This window comes from Geotrypetes seraphini, chromosome 19, assembly GCF_902459505.1.
Source record: "Geotrypetes seraphini chromosome 19, aGeoSer1.1, whole genome shotgun sequence".
Taxonomy (NCBI): domain Eukaryota; kingdom Metazoa; phylum Chordata; class Amphibia; order Gymnophiona; family Dermophiidae; genus Geotrypetes; species Geotrypetes seraphini.
The window spans coordinates 21,575,466-21,599,462 of NC_047102.1; the positions used below are offsets into that span (position 1 = coordinate 21,575,466).

At 46.5% G+C, this 23,997-nt stretch overlaps 1 protein-coding gene across 4 annotated transcripts in view; it reads left to right on the top strand.

The window, feature by feature from the left end:
• KMT5B (lysine methyltransferase 5B) overlaps window positions 1–23,997 on the top strand; it is a 258,170-nt gene that overhangs the window by 40,393 nt on the left and 193,780 nt on the right. For 3 of the 4 annotated variants that reach the window (XM_033928243.1, XM_033928244.1, XM_033928245.1), the window contains exon 3: window positions 6,647–6,815. In XM_033928243.1, the coding sequence (XP_033784134.1) occupies window positions 6,647–6,815 (169 nt within the window). Of the gene's footprint in view, window positions 1–6,646; window positions 6,816–23,997 lie in introns of those variants that run through there. The other variant, XM_033928246.1, reaches the window with a different exon arrangement.

Sequence of the window (23,997 nt, forward strand, 5' to 3'; positions counted from 1 at the left end):
TCTTTGCTTCGCTGGACTTGGAGTCCATTCTGGATCAGGCTGAGCCAGCTGGGAGGTGCACGTGCGCCGTACATGGCAGCAGTTGGAGGGAGACGGCACTACCAGGCCGAAGACTTTTGCAGAGGCTGACAGATGTAAGTATAATCCTCTAGCTTTCAAATTCAAACAATGGTCCCACACTGAGAGGGAGAATTTCTCATGTTGCTTGGGGCTGAATCTCATGCTCTAAAATAAAGAGAAAAAAAAAGAAATCAAGTAGAAATAAACAAATAAATAAAAACGCAAGGAAGCAGGTAAATAAATGGTGGGGGCAGGGTGTTGTTGGTAGGGGGCAGGGCCATGGATAGGTGGGGGCTAGGGGTCTCAGTGTATTTGTGTGCCTAGGGCACATTGAAGAGTTAATCCTGCCCTGTACAAGGAGCATGGAAGAGAATTTTTGGTCATAGGGAGGGAATGTGGTACAGATGATAGGGAAGAGAAAGATGAGAGGGAGAAATGTTGTGGTGGAAAGGGAACAGTGGGACAGATTGAAAGGGATGCAAGAGGGAGGAATGTTGGACATAATGGTGAAGGGATTGGAGGGAGAGATGTGGCATGGTGCTGGAGAGGGGTGAAAGAACAGAAGGAGAAATGTTGGGCATGGGGCTGGTGGGCAGAGGCGAAAGATGAGAAAGGGATAAATGCTGGACCATGGTAGGAGGAACCAATGGACAGCAACAAAAGAATTTGCAGAAGACGGGAAAGCGGTAAAAAGAAACTGGGACCAACTTGATGGAAAAATAAGTCTCCAGACAACAAAGGTAAAAAACAGAATTTATTGACTAAAATATGTTAGCTTTGGGAAATGTATATTGCAGATGTCTTTGTATTGTGTTCAAAAGAAAAGGAAACGCATTTCTGGTTTTATTTCTACAGTGTTGAAGTACTTGCTGACCCTTGCTGTGACTAGTGGGGATCCCCAAGCACCACCAGCAGAGGACCTCCTCTAGAGACGGCCAGAACTCCCCCTCCACCAAGTGCAGCAGTCACTGGCAGCATCCATGAGCCACTGAGGTGCCAGCATCTGTGACTCGGAGACGCTACTGCTGCCTGCCAAACTTGGCAAAAGGGACCCCTGACCACCTGCAGAGGAAATCCTCCTCAGCTGACATAGCTTGGGGGTCCTCATCAGCGAGTGTTTATCTAATATAATAAAGCCCTAAGCGCGCATGCGCACTCCCACCTGCGTGCTCCCGTTTTCCATGCGCTGTAGGGCACCCCCGAGGCGGCTGTCGGCGGCTGCAGGCTCGGCGGCAGGTTGGAGACGGCGCCGATCCTCAGGTCCCCCCCCACAGCCGAGACCGCAGTTTTCAGGTTAGGGATCCTGATCTATGGGGTGACTCGGAGGACCCTCTTCTCTCTGAAGGGGAATGTTCATCTGGTGATGAGGATCCTTCTGCTTTAGACCCATCCTCTAAACCAGATGTAACCTCTTTCTCATCTTTTTTGAAAGAGATGTGTGACTCTCTCTCTATTCCTTTGGAAGCTGAGTCAAAGAAATCCAAAGCTTTTCTTGATGCACTGGATTTTGACCAACCTCCAAGGGAATATCTCAAATTACCTCTCCATGACATCTTGAGAGAGACGTTTTACAAGAATTTAGAGACACCTTTGACCATCCCAGGAGCCCCCCGCAAGTTAGACTCCTTATATAAAGTCATCCCGATTCCTGGGTTTGACAAACCACAGCTCCCACATGAGTCTCTATTAGTGGAATCCACTCTAAAGAAATCCACGGGAGCTAGTGTATACGCCTCAGTTCCTCCTGGCAGAGAAGGTAAAGCCATGGACAAATTTGGCAAGAGGTTGTACCAGAATGCGATGTTGGCCAACAGGTCAGGGAATTACGCTTTACACTTCTCATTCTATCTCAAGCATCTCATACAAAATCTGACTGCTTTTGAGAAGTACCTCCCTGACCGTAAAAGATCTGCCTTTCGCCAAACTTCTTCATCGCTCTTACAACTTCGTAAGTTCATGGTCAGGTCAATCTATGACACCTTTGAGCTAACCTCTCGGGCCACGGCTATGTCGGTGGCCATGCGCCGACTGGCATGGCTCAGAGTTTCAGAACTTGATGTCAATCATCAGGATCGACTGGCTAATGCACCTTGCTAGGGGGATGAGCTGTTTGGAGAATCCATGGACTCCACTACCCAAAAGCTCTCAGCTCATGAAACTAGGTGGGATACTCTCCTCAAAACAAAAAAGAAGACCCCACCTACCAGGCCTTTTTGTCAGCAATCGGCCTACCAACGTCGATTTGTGGCTCGTCCTTTGCCACCGGCACCTCAACAACCCAGGCGTCAGAGGCAACAACAGAGGCAAAACACTAGACCTGCACAGCAGCTACAACAGGTGAAGCCTCCTCCTCCACAAAAACCTTCACAACCCTTTTGACTTGGTTCTCCAGGACATAGCCAGTATCCCTCCATCTGCCCATCTTCCGCTGCCTATTGGAGGACGCCTTACTCATTTCATAAGCCGTTGGGAAACCATCACCTCGGATCAGTGGGTCCTCAACATCATCCACCACAGCTACTCTCTCAACTTTCAGACTCTTCCCGCCCAAGGTCTACCAAAAGAGTCTGCTTTGAACACTCCTCAGTCTTCCCTCCTTCTTCAAGAAGTTCAATCCCTCCTCCTTCTGAACGCCATAGAGGAAGTTCCTCTAGATCAAAAGGGGCAAAGATTCTACTCCCGTTATTTTCTAGTCCCCCAAAAAACAGGAGATCTCAGACCCATCCTAGATCTTCGCGATCTCAACAAGTGCTTGGTCAAAGAAAAATTCAGAATGCTTTCTCTGGCCACTCTTTACCCTCTTCTCAATCAAGGCGACTGGCTATGTTCCCTCGATCTCAAAGAAGCTTACACTCACATACCGGTCAATCTGGCCTCCAGGCAGTACCTACGCTTCATGATCAATCGTTGTCATTACCAATACAAGGTGCTTCCCTTCGGTCTTGCCTCCTCTCCAAGAGTGTTTACCAAATGTCTGATTGTGGTGGCTGCCTTTCTACGTTCCCACCACCTTCAGGTGTTTCCTTACCTGGACGATTGGTTGATAAAGGCCAATTCATCTCAGACAGTACTTCAGGCCACCACCCAGACCATCCTGTTTCTTCAATTTCTTGGGTTCGAGATCAATCTACCCAAATCTCATCTCATCCCCACTCAGAGACTTCAATTCATTGGAGCGGTCTTGGACACAGTCCTCATGAGAGCGTTCCTGCCATCCAACCGTCTTCAACCACTTCAATCTCTATGTCAGCAGGTGCTTCCACAACGTTCCATCTCGGCCAAGCAAATGATGATACTCTTGGGTCACATGGCCTCCATGGTTCATGTCACACCCTTCGCACGTCTTCACCTGCGCACTCCTCAATGGATCCTAGCTACCCAGTGGTCCCAAGCGATGGATCCTTGCTCACGTCACATATCTGTGACATCATCTCTTCGTCAGTCTCTACAATGGTGGTTGATATCCTCAAATCTCTCCAGAGGTCTTCTCTTCCATCTACCTTCTCATCAACTTATCATCACCACCGACGCCTCCCCTTACGCCTGGGGAGCTCACTTGAAGAGTTCCAAAATCAAGGACTTTGGACAGCTCAGGAAATGAAGCATCACATCAATTTCCTGGAACTCAGAGCGATGTTTTATGCCCTCAAGGCCTTCCAACACCTTCTCTTTCCTCAAGTCCTCCTGCTGTGCACAGACAATCAAGTTGCAATGTACTACATCAACAAGCAGGGTGGGACAGGCTCTCGCCTCTTGTGCCAGGAAGCCCAGAAGATCTGGGCTTGGGCCATAGATCACCATCTATTCCTGAAAGCTATCTACATTCAAGGAGAACAGAATTCCTTAGCGGACAAGCTCAGCAGAATTCTCCAGCCTCACGAGTGGACAATCGATCCTTTCACTCTGCAGTCCATCTTCGCTCAATGGGGCACTCCTCAGATAGACCTCTTTGCAGCTCCTCACAATCACCAGCTGCCCCTATTCTGCTCCAGACTCTACTTTCCTCACCGTCTGGCAGCGGATGCATTTCTCCTCGATTGGTCCAATCTGTTCCTGTACGCTTTCCCTCCTCTACCTCTCATGTTAAGAACCTTGTTCAAGCTCAAGAGGGAACGAGCCACCATGATTCTGATTGCTCCGAGGTGGACCAGGCAACATTGGTTCTCCCTTCTTCTTCAACTCAGTTCCAGGGAACCTTTTCGTCTTCCACTGTTTCCTTCTCTGCTTACACAACATCAGGAGACCCTTCTACATCCCAACCTCCAGTCTCTGCACCTGACAGCTTGGTATCTCTCGGGCTGACTTCTCATGATACTCTTTTGTCTCAGCCCGTTCGTTCCATTCTAGATGCCTCCAGGAAACCTGCCACTCTGCAATGTTACCATCAGAAGTGGACACGATTTTCTTTCTGGTGTCTTCTTCATCATCTTGATCCCACTTCACTGGCAGTGGAGACATTGTTGGATTATCTGCTTTTTTTGTCTGACTCTGGCCTTAAGTCTACTTCCATCAGAGTCCACCTCAGTGCTATTGCTGCTTTTCATGAGCCGGTTCATGGAAAACTTCTCTCAGCTCATCCCTTGGTGTCCAGGTTCATGCGGGGTCTTTTCAATGTGAAACCACCTCTTAAAGCCCCTCCTGTGTTCTGGGATCTCAATGTGGTTCTTTCCGCCTTAATGAAGCCTCCATTTGAACCTTTGGCTACCACTCCTTTCAAGTTTCTCACTTGGAAAGTACTTTTCCTTATTGCTCTTACCTCTGCCAGGAGGGTCAGTGAGCTACATGCACTAGTTGCAGATCCACCTTTTACGGTCTTTCATCATGACAAGGTGGTTCTGCGTACACATCCAAAGTTTCTCCCTAAGGTTGTCTCTGAATTCCATCTCAACCAATCCATTGTTCTGCCTGTCTTCTTTCCGAAACCTCACTCTCATTCTGGTGAACAGGCTCTGCATACTTTGGACTGTAAGAGGGCTCTAGCTTACTATCTAGAGCACAGGTGTCGAAGTCGGTCCTCGAGGGCCGGAATCCAGTCGGGTTTTCAGGATTTCCCCAATGAATCTGCATGAGATCTATTTGCATGCACTGCTTTCAATGCATATTCATTGGGGAAATCCAGAAAACCCGACTGGATTCCGGCCCTCGAGGAGGGACTTTGACACCCCTGATCTAGAGCGTACTAAACCCCACAGATCATCTCCCCAACTCTTTCTGTCCTTTGATCCGAATAAATTGGGACGTCCTGTTTCTAAACGTACGTTGTCTAATTGGCTGGCAGCGTGCATTTCATTCTGTTATGCTCAGACCGGACTGACACTGGAAGGTTCTGTCACGGCCCATAGAGTTCGAGCTATGGCAGCATCTGTAGCTTTCCTCCGTTCCACTCCTATTGAGGAAATCTGCAAGGCTGCTACTTGGTCCTCAGTTCATACTTTTACATCTCACTATTGTCTGGATGCTTTCTCCAGACGGGATGGACACTTCGGCCAATCTGTTTTGCAAAATTTGTTTTCCTAATGGCCAACCTTCCCTCCATCCCTCTTTTTGTTAGCTTGGAGGTCACCCATCAGTCAAGAATATGCTGCCTGCTTGTCCTGGGATAAAGCACAGTTACTTACCGTAACAGGTGTTATCCAGGGACAACAGGCAGATATTCTTGCGTCCCACCCTCCTCCCCGGGTTGGCTTCTTAGCTGGCTTATCCTAACTGGGGACCGCGCGCCTCTGTCGGGCGGGAAGGCACTCGCGCGTGCGGCCTACTAGAACTTTCCAAGTTCTTAGAGTGCAATCACTCTAAAATTGGCCGTACCGGGGCTCCGTCGGTGCCGTCACCCATCAGTCAAGAATATCTGCCTGCTGTCCCTGGATAACACCTGTTACGATAAGTAACTGTGCTTTTTGGATGTCACAATCAAGACTATCTTTCTAGTGGCTATTATCTCTGCATGGTGTATTTCAGAGCTTCAGGCTGTTTTTGTGTAGGGAGCCTTTTCTACGCATAACAGACTTGGGGGTTCTCCATACAGGTCCTTCCTTTCTGGCAAAAGTGATTTCTGATTTTCATGTCAACCAGGGTCAGTGCGAAAGGATCCCCCTATGCTCACTCGCAACCTATTACTGCTCCGATACAGCTAGGCTCTGTACTTTCCCTGCTACTTCTAGAGTGGTGAAATGATGGTAGGGGAGCCTAGGACCTAATAGTGTTAATGTGGCCCTGCTCATGCATATAAATCGTGGATATCCTGAGTAACCAAATTTCTGGGTGTGCTCTGGTTCCTAGATGGAGAACCACTCTGGTAGGTATTTCGAGGTGACCTCAGTTGGCTGCTGTCACAGACAGGATGCTTGGCTGAATCGACATTTGATTTGACCCAGCATAGCATTTTATGTTCTTATTTTTAATAGGACCTAAGTTGAATGAATTTTAGAACTTCAAGCATTCTAAATCCATTCTCAACTATATCCTCTCAGCATGTAAATTTTGACTTAGATTTTGTGGGGAAGCAGTCAGTTGTTTTAAGTGAATCAACAATATGTCATTGTGAATGAATTTGTATTTTCCTATACTTGTGGGTTTCTTTTCCCAGGTAGCGGTGGTGGTGCGTGTGGTGGTACTGGCTCAGGGTTTGAGAGCCAGAGTCGCTATGTACCTTCATCTGGAATGTCTGCTAAGGAGCTCTGTGAAAATGATGACCTAGCCACCAGTCTTGTTCTGGATCCCTACTTAGGATTTCAGACACACAAAATGAACACCAGGTAAATTGTTTGCTCTGAAAAACCCTTGAGTATTTAGCATGTAAGAAAATTGTTCAGCCTCTTCTCAGGAAGCCCTTGCAAGAAAACAGCATGGATCCAGGGCTGCTGCTGACCAAACCCTCTTTTTAGTAGTAGTATTAGTTCCATACAGTTTTGTAGTGGCTTATGTCTAGACTGGATCCTGTACACAGGGCCGCCATCAGAAATTTCTGGGCCCCTTACTGAGCAATCCTATTGGGCCCCGCACGCACCCCTTCCCCCCTCCGACGCCCCCCCCCCCTTCTTCCATGGGCCGAATACACACATACTTTTCTGCTAATGCTCCACCTAAGCCAGTCCCTTAAAATCTTCTCACGTCCATTGGGTGATTTGGCATAGAGGAGATATTCATAAAAAGAACGTCCGTCAAGATCTTTACTCATAGACTGTGCCATTTGCTTTAAATCATCTTCCATCATTAATCCAAATTGCACAATTCTTTCTCTGTCTTTATCCTGAATGACATCTGGCCGCATTGCTGGATCCTTCCAGTCAACAAATTTATGAGCAGGCGCGGAGAACGCATTTTTAAACAAATGTAGTTTATCCTTGTACTCCTTATGTAATTTTAATCATCTATGGATATGTTTGTATGTTTATTGTTCAAATGGTTTTATTTATTTCCCCAAATTTATTTTTGTTATACGCATTGAAAATATTTGATATTGCGTTTAAATCAAAATCTCAATAAACTTGAAACGAGTGCCCGTGAGATTGTGGGAGGGTTAAATACTCAAAACTTAGAAGAATAACAATTTACTTAAAGTTTTTGCTACGCCAGCTTTCTGGTATCTTTACATACAGTGGCGTACGTAGCATATGTAACACCTGGGGCCCATCATTTTTTGGCACCCCCCCCCCCTCATCTGTAAGAAAAACATGATTTTTAGTAACAAACCACACGTCACACATGAGTACCTAGGAAAAGGCAGCATCTTACATATTGCAGTGAGCAGTACATCAATACACCCATTGTAAAACTAAACAAGCCAGATCAGCACAGATCAATCCTACACCGTCAATCCTAACAGAAAACCATGTCTTTCGAACACACAGAACACAGAAAACACCTTCGCCTAGTATGGAATATGTCATCACAAACTAACCCCTCACTCTTTTACAAAACTGTAGTGTGGATTTTAGCCACAGTGGTAACAGCCCTGACGCTCATAGAATTCTGAGCATCAGAGCTGCTACCACCACGGCTGGCGCTAAAAAACGCTCCACAGTTTTGTAAAAGGGGGGATAAAATAGAAATACACAGTTTCAACGCTCTAGCTCAGAGGTGCCCAAACTTTTTGAGCTTGTGAGCTACTTTAAAATGACCAAGTCAAAATGATCTACCAACAATAAAATTAAAAAACACAAAGCACACTATACGCTGAGAAAATGTTAATTATCATTCCTATTCTGGGTTTTTTTCAAAGAGGTCAAGGCAGATGACTCTATGCATTGTCACCTCAGTAACAACCATACAAAAATAGACAAATATACCCTCCATCCTTTTTATTAAACCACAATAGCAGTTTTTAGCGCAGGGAGCTGCGCTGAATGCCCAGCGCTGCTCTTGACGCTCATAGGCTCCTGCGCTAAAAACCACTATTGCGGTTTAGTAAAAGGGGACCATATTGTAAAATATAGACAGCAGATATAAATTCAGAACTGTGCATAGTAAGTGAAGGGAAGTTTTCATCTCTGGGAATTTACCCAGTTAACTATTAAGTTATTTGGGCAAATTCCTTTGAAAACTGTGGTAATACTGCCTCCACTTTGCTAAATTTAAAATAAAATCATTTTTCCTACCTTGTCTGGTGATTTCTGGTTGCACTTTCTTCTTCTGACTGTGCATCCAATCTTTCTTCCCTTCTATCAGCCTGTATGCTTTCTCTCCTCCACACCTCATTCCCTCCCCCAACTTTTTCTTCCTCTCTCCCTGACCTTTCCTTCTTTTTTTTCTGTTTCTCTTCTTTCCTTCTGTTTCCCTGCCTGCCCCCTTTCTTTCTTTCTCCCTGTCTTTCCCCAAGCCACTGCCGCTGCCATCGGGGAACAGGACCCACCAATGGATAACAGGCCCCAAAGCCGACGCCGACGCATGCTCTCCCTGCTTCGGGCCGATCAGTCTTCCTCTCCCCGACGTCAATTCTGCTGTCGGAGAGGAAGTTCCGCCCAGTCAGGCAGCAATTGGCTGGCCCGAACTTCCTCTCCGACGGCAGAATTGACGTCGGGGAGAGGAAGACTGATCAGCCTGACAGATTAGATCGCCAAGACAATGTGAGTCCTGGGTGATCGACTCACTTTGCCTTGGCGAGCTACTGGCTACTTGGCGAGCTACTGGCGAGCTACTGCCTTAGAACACTGCCTAGGACCCTGGGGGAGCCCGGGCCCCCTGAATGCAGGGCCCCTGAATGCCCTGATGGCGGCCCTGCCTGTAAAGGAGTGTCTCTCTCACTGGGCTAGAAAGCAAGAGAGACTTCAACTCCTCACACACGCCTCATTTAACATACTCCTAGGATAGCACACATAAAGAAGACAGACATGGATTCAACAGCATCCTCAAGAAGTGAGGCCAAAAATTGCCATTCAGACAAAGAATCTATTTTTCCTTGTTTTATTATGTATACCAGCAAGAGAACATCTATTTTTAAGCACTGACCCTAATACCCACAATTATTAATCTATCATATGTAGCACATAAATCAGAATAGACAGAGATAAAGATGGGTATACATTTGTCAAAGACAAATGTTTCTATCAGAGGAATGTAAATCTCCCTCTTGCCTGGGTATGGTTACAGGTTAATGCTTTTCAGCAGCCATCCAATATTAATATTCCAGTGAAATAGGTGTGTCATTCTGGATAAACGGGCTGTCTCCCCATGGCCTTGAGCCTGTGCAGAAGGAATCCTTTCTGGATTTCTTCTGTAATCCTCCTACTTCACTGGGAACTCTACTAACGTCTACAGTTTTTCCCTTCTGCACATGAGCCAGAAGGAGCATTATCCCAGGACAAGCAGGCAGCATATTCTTAACACATGGGTGACGTCACCGACGGAGCCCTCGGTACGGACCTTTTTAACTAGAAGTTTCTAGTTGGCCGCACCGCGCGTGCGCGAGTGCCTTCCCGCCCGACGGAGGAGTGCGTGGTCCCCAGTTTCTTCGTTTCCGCGGAGCGAAGAAGACGCGTGTATTTTTTCAACGGCCGTTGAAATCACTTTTTGCCTTCCCGCTCGCGCTTTTGTTCTAAATTTTTCTCCCTCTACCTTCGGGTTTCCTTTTTATTTGAATTGCAAAAAAAAAAAAAAAAAAAACTTTGATTTTTTCCTGTTTCTTTCGTTTTTGCCCCGGCGGGGCCTGTTGCCATTATACAGGCCTCGGACTTCGATTTTGCGGAGGCTATCTTCCCCTTCATGCCCCCGCAGGTCGGTTTTAAGAAGTGCCAGCGGTGTGCACGCCCGATCTCCGTTTCTGACCCACACAATTGGTGTTTGCAGTGCCTGGGTCCGGAGCATCGGGCGGACTCCTGCACCCGCTGTGCCACTTTGCAAAAACGAACTCTTAAAAACCGAAGAATCCAGCAAACCCTTCTCTTCGGCACCGAGTCGGCGATGGATTCCTCACCTTCAACGGCGGTACCGCAAAAATCGGCACCGTCAAGCTCGACACCGACCGACCCCGCATCTGCGCCACTGGCGCCAGGTAAGCCGGCTAAGAAGCCTTCCTCTTCCCTCGAGCGCCCTCCTGCTACGGTGGCGACACCGTCCCTACCGGCATCGCACCGGTCCCGTAAACGCTCCGCCCCGATATCGGTGAGTGCCTCGTCATCGGCCTCCTCATCGCCGGGGCGTGGAGCGGCATCCAAGGAACCGAAGAAAAAGAAAGCGGTTCCGATGCCACCCCTAGATGACCGTATCTCGGCCATTCTACAAACTCAGCTTCAGGAGCAGTTGAAGAAACAACTTGAACAACTGCTACCCTCTATCCTGGCACCGCTCCTTCCGGTACCAGACCGGCCCGAGCCCCGCACCGAGCCCCCGGTGTCCACTCCTTCGGTACCGGTAAACACCTCGATGCCGATCCTTTCGGCCCAACAACTTCATGATGATCCAGTGGTTCATTCTCAACCCACAGTGGATCCTCCTCGGCACCAGGCGGTACGGCACTCTTCTCGGGACCGAGAACGACGCCGATCGTCCTCCCCTGGTACCGTTTCGGTGCGCTCTGGTAAATCTTTGTCCAAGACTCGCCACACCGCACCCTCCACCCCGGTGTCCCGACAGGCACCAGAGGTCAGGGATCCTGATTTATGGGAGGAGACTCCTCTCGGTACCGAGGAGGATCCCTCCTCATCTGATGAGGAACCATCGGCACCTGATGCCACCTCTAAACCTGAACAGTCCTTTTTTTCTAAATTTCTGAGGGAAATGTCTGCTGCTCTGTCCCTTCCCCTGGAATCTGACTCCAAAAAGTCCCAAGCCTTTTTAGAAGCCTTAGACTTTGAGCAACCTCCTAAGGAGTTTCTCAAGCTTCCCGTGCATGACATCCTACGGGAGACATTCTACAAAAACTTGGAAAATCCCCTCACGGTACCGGGAGCTCCCCGTAAACTGGACAACCTTTACCGTGTCATCCCTATTCCTGGATTCGACAAATCTCAATTGCCCCATGAGTCCCTTCTGGTGGAATCCACCTTAAAAAAGACTCAGGGCTCCAGTGTCTATGCCTCTACCCCTCCTGGCAGAGAAGGTAAGACCATGGACAAGTTTGGCAAGAGGCTTTACCAAAATGCCATGCTTGCCAACAGGGCAAACAACTATTCCTTCCATTTTTCCTTCTATCTCAAACACTTGGTCCAGCAGCTGTCTGCCCTCCAGAAGTACCTACCTGAGCGCAAGGTCCCGCTATTCCAACAGCACATCTCTGGCCTTCTCCAAATGCGCAAATATATGGTCCGCTCGATATACGACTCCTTCGAGCTCACCTCTCGGGCCTCTGCCATGGCTGTAGCCATGCGTCGCTTGGCCTGGCTCAGAGTCTCCGACCTGGACATCAACCACCAGGACCGTCTGGCCAACGCCCCCTGTCTCGGGGATGAGCTTTTTGGAGAGTCACTGGATTCCACCACCCAGAAACTCTCTGCCCATGAGACCAGGTGGGACACCCTGATCAAGCCGAAAAAGAAGGCACCGCCTACCCGACCTTATCGGCCACAAACATCTTATCAACGGAGGTTCTCAGCCAGGCCACTCAATCCGCCTCCCCAGCAATCTAGGCGGCCCCGTCAACAGCAACATCACGCTCAGGCTCGATCTCAGGCCTCTCAACCCTCTAAGCCTCCTCAGCCTACTAAACAAACTCAGCCCTTTTGACTCTTCTCTCCAGGGCATAGCCAGTCATCCACCCTTGCTACCTCTTCCACAACCCATCGGAGGTCGTCTCACCATTTTCTCCAGCCGTTGGGAAATCATCACATCGGACCAGTGGGTCCTCAACATCATCCGCCACGGCTACTCTCTCAACTTCCAGACTCTACCTCCGGACAACCTTCCCGTAGAGTCTGCTTCAAACTCATCTCAAACCCCCCCTCCTCCTGAGGGAGGTTCAATCCCTCCTCCTTCTCAATGCCATCGAAGAAGTACCTCCAGATCAAAGGGGGCAGGGATTCTACTCCCGCTACTTCCTGGTACCCAAAAAGACGGGAGACCTCCGTCCCATTCTCGATCTCAGGGACCTCAACAAATGTCTGGTCAAGGAGAAGTTCAGAATGCTCTCCCTTGCCACGCTCTACCCTCTTCTTTCTCAACACGACTGGCTATGTTCCCTGGACCTCAAAGAGGCCTACACTCACATCTCCATCAATCAAAATTCTCGCCGCTACCTGCGGTTCCAGGTACTGCACCATCACTATCAGTACAAGGTGCTACCGTTCGGCCTCGCTTCCTCACCCAGGGTCTTCACCAAGTGCCTTATAGTGGTAGCGGCCTTCCTCAGGTCTCACAACCTCCAGGTGTTCCCCTATTTGGACGATTGGTTGGTGAAAGCACCTACGTCTCAACTTGTGCTACAGGCTACTCATCACACCATCTCTCTCCTCCACCTCCTGGGGTTCGAGATCAACTACCCCAAGTCGCATCTGCTTCCCACCCAGCGACTTCAATTCATTGGAGCAGTTCTGGACACCACACTAATGAGGGCTTTTCTCCCCTCCGATCGTCAGCGGACCCTGCTCCACCTCTGTCGTCAGGTGCTCATGCATCCCTCCATTCCTGCCCGACAGATGATGGTCCTCCTGGGTCACATGGCCTCGACGGTGCATGTCCTTCCTCTGGCACGTCTCCACCTTCGCACGCCTCAGTGGACTCTCGCCAACCAGTGGTCACAGACTACGGATCTTCTTTCTCATCCCATCTCTGTGACATCATCTCTTCAGCAATCTCTCCAATGGTGGTTGAACTCCTCAAATCTTTCCAGGGGTCTGCTCTTTCATCTGCCCCCCCACTCTATGATCATCACCACAGATGCGTCCCCCTACGCGTGGGGAGCTCACCTAGGAGATCTACGCACCCAGGGACTCTGGACCCCACAAGAGCGTCGTCATCACATCAATTTCCTGGAACTCAGAGCCATGTTCTATGCCCTCAAGGCTTTCCAACATCTTCTCTGCCCTCAAGTCCTCCTCCTGTGCACGGACAATCAAGTCGCCATGTACTACATAAACAAGCAAGGCGGCACCGGATCTCGCCCCCTTTGTTTGGAGGCTCTGCGCATCTGGACCTGGGCCACGGACCGCAATCTTTTTCTCAGGGCGGTCTATATCCAGGGCGAACAGAACTCTCTGGCCGACAATCTCAGTCGCATCCTTCAACCCCACGAGTGGACGTTGGACCCTCCGACTCTGCTCTCCATCTTTGCTCGATGGGGCACTCCTCAGGTGGACCTCTTTGCAGCACCTCACAATCATCAGCTGCCCCAATTCTGCTCCAGACTCTTCTCTCCTCACCGTCTGGCCCCGGATGCATTCCTGCTCGATTGGAGGGATCGGTTCCTGTATGCCTTCCCTCCACTTCCTCTGATGTTGCGGACCTTGTCCAAACTCCGCAAAGACCACGCCACCATGATTCTTATCGCACCTCGGTGGCCTCGCCAACACTGGTTCTCACTCCTGCTCCAGCTCAGCTCCAGGGAACCCATTCTACTTCCTGTGTTTCCTACTCTACTTACGCAACAGCATCAGTCTCTGCTACATCCCAATCTGTCTTCGCTCCACCTGACAGCTTGGTTTCTCTCGGGCTGACCTCTCCGGAGAATCTATCTCAACCGGTCCGCCTCATTTTGGACGCTTCCAGGAAACCGGCCACTCTCCAATGTTACCATCAGAAGTGGACCAGATTTTCCTCCTGGTGTCTCCGGCATCATCAAGAACCCACCTCCTTAGCGGTGGAAACTGTCTTGGAATATTTGCTCTCTCTGTCCAACGCTGGCCTCAAAACTACCTCCATCAGAGTCCACCTCAGTGCCATCACTGCGTTTCATGAGCCTATTCTCGGAAAACCCCTCACGGCTCATCCTCTGGTTTCCAGATTCATGAGAGGACTCTTCAACATCAAACCGCCTCTCAAGCCTCCTCCTGTCGTCTGGGACCTGAATGTGGTTCTCTCAGCTCTCATGAAACCTCCGTTTGAGCCTCTTGCCACAACTTCTCTCAGGCTCCTTACCTGGAAGGTGCTTTTCCTAATTGCCATCACCTCTGCCAGGAGGGTTAGCGAACTGCATGCACTGGTTGCCGACCCACCTTTCACTGTTTTTCACCATGACAAGGTTGTTCTGCGTACCCACCCTAAATTCCTCCCCAAGGTGGTCTCAGCTTTTCACCTCAACCAGTCCATTGTGCTGCCCGTCTTCTTCCCTAAGCCTCACTCGCATCCTGGGGAACAGGCGTTGCACACGCTGGATTGTAAGCGTGCCCTTGCTTACTATCTTGATCGTACCAGAGCTCACCGAACAGCCCCTCAGCTCTTTTTGTCTTTCGACCCCAACCGTTTGGGTCGTCCTGTCTCCAAACGGACACTTTCAAATTGGCTTGCTGCCTGTATTGCTTTTTGCTACGCTCGGGCCGGTCTCTCACTGGAAGGAACTGTCACGGCCCACAGAGTCCGAGCTATGGCTGCTTCTGTGGCTTTCCTCCGCTCCACGCCCATCGAGGAAATCTGCAAGGCGGCCACTTGGTCCTCAGTTCACACGTTCACTACTCACTACTGTCTGGATGCGTTCTCCAGACGGGATGGACACTTCGGCCAATCTGTGTTACAAAATTTATTTTCCTAATGGCCAACCATCCCACCTCCCTCTTTGTTAGCTTGGAGGTCACCCATGTGTTAAGAATATGCTGCCTGCTTGTCCTGGGATAAAGCACAGTTACTTACCGTAACAGGTGTTATCCAGGGACAGCAGGCAGATATTCTTACGTCCCACCCACCTCCCCGGGTTGGCTTCTTAGCTGGCTTATCCTAACTGGGGACCACGCACTCCTCCGTCGGGCGGGAAGGCACTCGCGCACGCGCGGTGCGGCCAACTAGAAACTTCTAGTTAAAAAGGTCCGTACCGAGGGCTCCGTCGGTGACGTCACCCATGTGTTAAGAATATCTGCCTGCTGTCCCTGGATAACACCTGTTACGGTAAGTAACTGTGCTTTTCTGTTCTCTGCTCTTTATTTTATTCAAGTTACTTTCAGATTTCTTCATTTTTTTGGTGCTGGGAGCTTTCCTGTTTGTGGGTCCAGCTCTAACTGTGTGGAGAAGCAGACAGTGGTCTGCAGCTGACAGTCTAATCCCTTGTGGTACTTGTTAGCCAGCCTGCAGAAGTATTTTTGGAGCTTGGGGCTGTCCCAGGTTAGCGTGGCTCACCTACTGCTTGGCAGGGGTTTCAGCGCAGGCTATCAGGCATCTTTCGGAGGCTCAGTGGTGTCTTGCAGGGTGCCGGCTGCATTTTCACCTCCACCCTTCTGCTTGCCCATCCATCAGTCTGTGTAGGTGGAGGTTCAGTCAGAGGCGGAGTACAACTGGCAGTAAGGAGATCAGCATTGGAGGAGATGTTCTGGATATTTCTTCTCCCTTATCAGCTACTGTTCAGAGCTGAAGCAGGCTGTAGCACATTGCCAGCACAAGTCATAGTGAGTAAAGTTGTTACAGCTTCTGAGGTGAACTGGGGGAGATCTGAAATTCAGCTTTTCAGTGGTTTGTGCTTGTTCTCCTAAATTCGCTGATTTTTGTCTTTTTATCTTGTGGTTTTTCAAGCGTTTTTGGTGCCAAAATCCTGAGGGTGGCCATCTTGGATTTTTTTCTAAAGTTTCCTGCAGCTCCAAAACTTCCAGTTTTGCCTCAAAACTTGTTAGGATGGAGTCCTTGGGCTCTTTTACCACTAATCCATGCTAGGAATGCACAAATTATGCGCCTCAGAAGCATTCTTGCGTCACATGCCACACCACATGTGAAAGAGATGTGAGAGTGTCTGGCTTAGCCTTTCCTTTGCGCTCTAGGGCTGAAGAAAGGGCAGCTAGCCTGGCGGTTTGAGCATTTTTCTTTTCGGGACCTAGATATGGTAACTGCCCTGCGTGAAAGGGCACGTAAGCTGCAGAGTCCAAGAGATGCAAATTAGTCATCCTTGGATAACTCTGCTACCTGGTATGGCTTTTTCTCCTGAATTTATTAATTTAATATGGAAAGTCTTTTAGGAAAACTGTCCTTCCTAGGCGAAGGCAGGCAGTGCTTCAGATGCTGCACATGCAGACTCAGCCCCTCTGGGTGCATTTCCCTCGTAGTGCTTGAGAGATCTCTTTTATGGGGACACAGATGATAAGTTTCTTACTGTTCGTTTTTATCTCAGGATGTGCCTCCCCTCTTGGGGAACATAGGCATGCCATCGGGCGCTTTGGATCCTAATTTGGCTTTGGATTCTGAAGATGATTCCACAGTCCTACTTTTTTAAGCCTTCAGCACTGCTGGATCTCATTTCTGAGTCCTTGTGTGAGCTAAATTTGGACTCTCAGCTAGTTCCATCTACTTCTTCTACGTTTCCCTGGCATCCAGACATTAATGTCTTAATCACTGAACAGTGAGATTCTCCAGAGGGGGTCCCTCAAGGTTGTGAGAGCCATATTTCTGTTGTATTCTATGGCACAGGACTGCTAGCAACATTTTACCCAGCTTAAACTGGATTCCTTGGTTGCGCAGGTCACTAAGCGCACCTCTTTTCCAGTGAAGGAGGTATAGTGTTCAAGGACATGGAAGATCGCCATGTGGATGTAGTTCATGTCATGAGTAAAGTGTCGAACATTAGAGAACTGTTTAAAACTTGAAAACAGTACCCATTATGTTTCTCATTGCACCTCTCAAAACAATTGGTAATTGGCTCTCAGCGGCACCACCTGAGACTCAATACATTTTCATAGTCCAAGGTTTTACATGTCAGCTCCTCATCGAACCATTATTATAAAACTTATTTATTTATTTTCTCTTTTTATATTAAACTTTAAAAAATACTTAGCTTTGTGGTCCGGAAGTAGGGATATTAAGCCGACATGTTTCACCTACAATGGTTTTTTCAAGGCGATAATCCCTGAAAATAAAACATATTCAAATTACACCTTCAAACAAGTTTCAAGTTTATTTTTAACTTATTGAATTGCTTAATTTAATTTGCTAAGCGATTTACAAATAAAAAAAAAGGTGTACACATTAGCTTATTTATAATAGATTACATAAGTTTGACATACTGACATACAAACTAACAGATACATAAGGGAAAAAAGGGCAGAACTACAATTGTATTAATCAAGCATAAAAGGAAACGTGAATGGTAAAAACAACAGGAAAGGGGAATAAGATAAAAAAAGAAGGTAATTATTAAATATGATTATAAATTAAAAGCGTCTTTAAAAAGGAAGCTCTTCAGAATGCCTTTAAAATGTTTTAGGTCATTTTCCTCTCTTAGATACTGGGGTAAAGTGTTCCATAATTGTGGGGCCATTACAGAGAAAATATCATGACGACGAGTTCTGATAACTTTCAGTGATGGAACTGTTAAGAGTTTTTGATTAATGGACCTTAAAGAACGTGATGTACTATGGGGAATAAGTAGTTTATTAATGAATTGGGGTTCGTTTGAGGACAGCGTTTTAAACGATCTGGATGTAGGTACGATGAGCGAGGTGATTAAATTTGCAGATAATACGCAGGGGGATTGTGAAGATCTGCAACATGACATAATCAGGCTCAAGGAATGGGCATCGACATGGCAGATGAGATTCAACATGGATAAGTGTAAAGTGATGCATGTTGGTAACAAAAATCTCATGCACAAATACAGGATGTCCGGAGCGGTACTTGGAGAGAACCTCCCAGGAAAGGGACTTGGGAGTTCTGATCGACAAATCAATGAAGCTGTCTGCACAATGTGTGGCGGCGGTGAAAAGGGCGAACAGAATGCTAGGAACGATAAAGAAGGGGGATCACAAACAGATCGGAGAAGGTTATCATGCCGCTGTACCAGGCCATGGTGCGCCCTCACCTGGAGTACTGTGTACAGCACTGGTCACCGTACATGAAGAAGGACACGGTACTACTCGAAAAGTGACCAAGATAATTAAGGGGCTGGTGGAGCTGCCGTGCAGCGAAAGATTAGAGAAACTGAGCCTCTTCTTCCTCGAAAAGAGGAGATAGAGAGGGGACATGATCAAAACATTCAAGGTACTGAAGGGGATGGACTTAGTAGATAAGAACAGGTTGTTCACCCTCTCCAAAATAGGGAGAACGAGAGGGCACTCTCTAAAGTTGAAAGGGGATAGTTCCGTACAAATGTAAGGAAGTTCACCCAGAGAGTGGTAGAAAATTGGAATGCTCTTCTGGAGTCTGTCATAGGGGAAAACACCCTCCAGGGATTCAAGACAAAGTTAGACAAGTTCCTGCTGAACAAGAACGTGCGTTGGTAGGGCTAGTCTCAGGTCACTGGTCTTTGACCAGAAGGCCGCTGTGCGAGCAGACTGCTGGGCATGATGGACCACTGGTCTGACCCAGAAGCGGCAATTCTTATGTTCTTATTTCATTACATTAGTGACTTTTATTCCGCCATTACCTTGCAGTTCAAGGTGGATTACAGAAGAGGTTATCTGGGCATTTCCAGAAGAATTACAGAGTTGAACGGGTTACTTCGGGGGACTGAAGTGCTTCCTGCGGTGTTAGTTTGTTTTGATGGATTTCTTGAATAGCAGGGTTTTATTTCTTTTCTGAAAGTTTTGTAGTCTGCTGTCATGGTCAGTAGGTTGGATAGTTGGCGGTCTAGTTTCGCTGCCTGCGTGGCCAGTAGGCCATTGTACATTTTTTTGCATTTGACGCCTCTGATTGGGGGGGTGCATGAATGGTGTCTGGGTTCTCCTTTGCCTGCTTGTGGTAGTATGGATAAGGTGGTTGTTCATATAAGTTGGGCTGTCTCCTTTCATGGCTTTAAATAGTAGACAGGAAAATTTGAATAGTAGTATTACTTGTAAACTGATTCGAGCCTTCTCAGAATGATGACTCGCTATACAAAGTTAAGCTTTAGTTTAGTTTAGCCAGTGTGAGTCGAGGTATGCGGCTCTGATATGGTCGTATTTCTTCAGCGAATAGATTAGTCTCAGGGCTGTGTTTTGTACTGTTTGTAGTTGTTTTATCATGACTGCGGGGCAGGGGAGATAGAGGATGCTGCAGTAGTCTTGAAGTCCTAGGACTAGGGATTGGACCATGAGCTGGAATTGTTTTCTGTCGAAGAATTTTCGGATTTGCCTTAAGTTTCGCATGACTGCGAATGATTTCTGTATTGTTTTGATTTGTGATTGCATGGTACAGCCTCTGTCTATCATCACTCCCAGAAGTCTTGGGGTGGGTTGAATGTGGTATGTGATTGAGTTTATTACTAAGTTTGTTATGGTTGGGGTTTTGTTTTTTTTGAGAAATATAAATTTGTTTTGTCTGGGTTCAGTTTTAGTTTCTGTTCTTTCATCCATGTAGCCACTGTTTCTAGTGTTCTATATAGTGTGTCTGCCATGGAGGGTGTTGGTTGATCAAAAGGAAGGAGGATGGTGATGTTGTCTGCATAGCTATAAGAAGTTAAGCCTAATTTGTCTAGGCAGGTGCCGAGGGATGTAATGTAGAGATTGAAGAGTGTTGGTGATAAAGGCAACCCTTGGGGTATGCGACAAGGGTTGGACCATGGTTCTGATTTTTCTTTGTTTGTCTTTACTCTGTAAGTCCTGGATTGTAGGAATCCTTGAAACCAAGTGTGCACCTTTCCTGTGATTCCTATTGTTTCTAGTACAGTATTTGTAGTAGAATGTCATGGTCTACCAGGTCAAATGCTGGGGTGAGATCTATTTGTATAACCAGCATTTTTTTTGCATGTGCTGAGGTGTTATCTAGCTGTGTCCAGGAGGGAACCTAGTATTGTCTCTGTGCTATAGTTAGTTCTGAAACCAGATTGTGTAGGATGGAGTAAGTTGTGATTTTCTGAGGTGTTTGGCTACAAGGTCTTCCATTAGCTTGACATATAATGATATTGAGGCTATGGGTCTGTAGTTGGATGGTAGATCTGTTGCTACTTTTGGGTCTTTTATGATCGGGGTGATGATGATTTCGCTGAGGGAAATCTTGTGGGAAAAGACCATCTGTGAGCAGGGATTGTATTCATTGTATGAGGAGAGAGCGGAATTTTGGGCTGGAGGCTTTTAACAGGTATGGAGGGCAGTGGTTGATGTCACAGGCTGCGTTGCTGTATGTTTTGCAGAGTCTGTTTAGGTTGGACCATTGTATTGTGGTGAAGTTGGACCAGGTTCTGTCTGCTGCAGCTGATTCTTTTTCTGGGGGGGGGGGGGCATTGTGATCTCATCAAGGTGGTTTGGGGTTCCTGCGAAGGTTGTCCTGGCTGTTGTAATTTTGTTTCTAAAGTATTCAGCTAGAAGGGTGGCTGAAGGGGGTGGAGTGTCGTTATTGGCTAGATAGGGTTTAGTGTCTGTGAGTTCTTTTAGTAATTGGAATAGTTTTTTGTGTCTTGAACTTCTAAGCCAATTTGGTTGGTGTAGTGTATCCTTCTCTTTTCTTTCAGCTTTTGTTTGTATTGTTGGTTTAGTTTTCTCCATGATGTTTTTGTGTGTTCTTGATTACTTTTTCTCCATTTTCTTTCTAGTCATCTACATTGTCTTTTGAGTAGGAGTAGTTCGTAGTCGAACCATTTGTCTGATTGTCTGCTGATTCTGTTTTTTGTTTGTACTGTGGCTAGCTCATCTAGGATAGCTGTACTTAGTGTGCATCATTGTGAGATGAAATTTTTGGGGTTCCTTTCTTGGATTGTTGCGTCTGTTTTATTCTAGAATATGGAGGGGGGTCGATGTATTTACGTGATTCATAGGTTAAGCTTTGAGATTTTGGTTTGATTTTGCCTTTGGCCCAGTTGATATTGAAGGTGTATGTGTAATGGTCTGACCAGAGGGATCGGGACTAATTTCTGTTTGAGGTGTGAATCTCTGGTAGAATGGGCTGTTGGGTCATGAAGGCTGCGATGTCGAGTTGGTGGCTTTTCTCTTGTGGTTTGTGGGTCTAAGATCTTGTAGTGAAAGGTCACTTGGACACACAAAGTCAGAGGCGTGAAGAAAGTACAAGAGGTTTATTCACAGCATACCGGACTCTAGTGCAGTTAATAGCCTGTCTACTAGAGTGTTAGAATCAGGAAATGCATGGACTTTTATGCCCTTTTCGCAAACTAATATATGCAAAAACTACAATTTTCATTTGTTACTTCTATAACTTTTCTACAATTATTATTGGTCCTAAGCTCACACTAGCAGGTCACTTATCTAACTCTTACAGTTCTAAATGTACAGAAGGGCAGGGTACAAGATGGCTCAAACTCTTATCTATTTAGCTTACAATGTGGTAAGGTAGGGACATACATTTTAGGCAGATGAGGTCAATAGATTGTACACTGTTTTCAGCTATGTAGGCCAGAGCAATATTTTAAACAACAGTTAACCATTTCATGACCCTACAGTAGGTTAAGGCTTCAAGGTAAGATAGTAGATTTTCTACTTGTTTAGAGGATTGGTCTTCGAGATGGAGGTTTAGATCTCCTAGGATTAGGTTGTATACTGCCGTTAGTGAGCTTTGGTATATAAAGTCTTAAAATTCTGGCCCGATTGGCATTGCTTGCTGCAAAGTTGGGCTGAGGAAGGAGGGACAAAATGTAAGACTTCTTCCTCCTTCCTCTGCCTGCAGAAGAGCTGGAACGGTGGTCGTCGACCCTAAACACAGGGCAATATCTTGCTATAATCTAAATATGTAACAATGTTATTAATAATGCTTTAAAAAGCTTACCTTCCTGCTTACGGCTACTAGTTTTAACCACAGCCATCATCCAAAGATGGCGGCGGCGTGTTTAGCGCTACTTTAATATCCTAATGCAAACCAGCTGATAATGACGTAAAGCTCACGTCATCACCTCGTCTGGTTACAACACATAAAAAACTTTATCCAAAAGAGGAAAAATGTTGCTACAACGTCTTATTTTTCTTATTTCCTAGACCTATTAGTTTAATGAATTATATTTAAAGATCTTATATTGGTTACAATTAGAGACCTTGTCATGACAGAAATCTCAAAGTATGAAGTTATTATGAGAAAGAGAAAAGAAAATACCTATAATTTGACATACCCTTTATATCAAGCTTTGCAGGAGTTGAGAACTATGAATCAAATCAAGATTAGCAAAGCAGTCAAAGGGAGTGCCATAGTTATACAGGATGTTGTTGCCTATCAGAGAGAAGCTGAACATCAGTTGAACGATACTACAGCCTACTATCGACTATCAGAGTATCCTGGTGGCCCCCTCATGAAAGAGATTTTTGACCATGTAACCTTATATTATCAGAAAGGTGAGCTCACATTTAAAGAATATAGGTTTCTATTGGAGAAGTACCCAGAGGTTCCCAAAATCAATTTTGTGCCTAAGATCCATAAAACTTTGAACACCCCACCGGGGAGACCTGTCATTAACACGAGAAATAGTTTTATCTAAGTTTCTCGATGTTTTTTTAAATAAGGAAGCCATTAAAGTACGTTCCTTCTTAAAAGACTCTTCTCACTTGTTGAGATTATTTTCAGAAGATGTTCATATTACAACTGAACAAACAATGGAGGAACTGGAAACAAAATCCACAGTCAAACAAAATTTCCAGTTTAAATACACACTAGTGCAAAAATGCTCAATGTCTCAACCCCTCATAGACATATAACTGCAAGCTAACTTCAAGCCGGTATAATTCCCCATTGAGTTGTACCGGCCTGCATATTACAACTGATACATGGCTAGTCTCCTTGGATGTGGTGTCATTCTATACCCGAATCCCACAAGAGGGAGCTCTATCTATAAAAGAAGTTTTCCATAAAAGGGAAGGGGACCAACATATATCTGAAGATTTCTTGAATAAATTAGCCTATTGGGTCATTACTCAAAATTATTTTGAATATAATCACAAAGTTTTTCAACAAGTACAGGGAGTAGCTATGGGGGCCACTTTAGCCCCCTCAGTAGCTACCCTATATGTAGGTAGATTTGAAGAACAAGAGGTCTATCCTTCCCAATACTTTATCCATATTTCTTCATGGAAAAGATTTTTGGATGATGTTTTTTTCTTGTGGGAAGGTTCAAAAGAGGAACTTGATAAGTTTCTAGAATGGATTAACACCTTGGACATACACTTACAATTTACAGCAATCTGTAATTTAGAATCCCTGGAATTTTTGGATATTTTGATAACAAAACAGGGGTCACAGCTGACTACTACACTATATAGAAAATCTATAGCTCAAAATAATTTACTACACTTCTCTAGTTACCACCCTTACCACCTTAAATTTAACCTCCCCATTAGTCAATTTTTGAGGGCGAGGAGGATTTGTTCTAGCCTCCAGGAATTTAAAACTGTAGCTAAAGATTTAGAAAAAAGATTTTTGGATAAGAGGATACCCATAAAAATCGATTCGACAGGAATACCTGAGGGCAAGATTTGCACAGAGAGATTTACTGCTACAGGAGAAAGTTGTGACAGCAGATAGAGCCAAATGAGT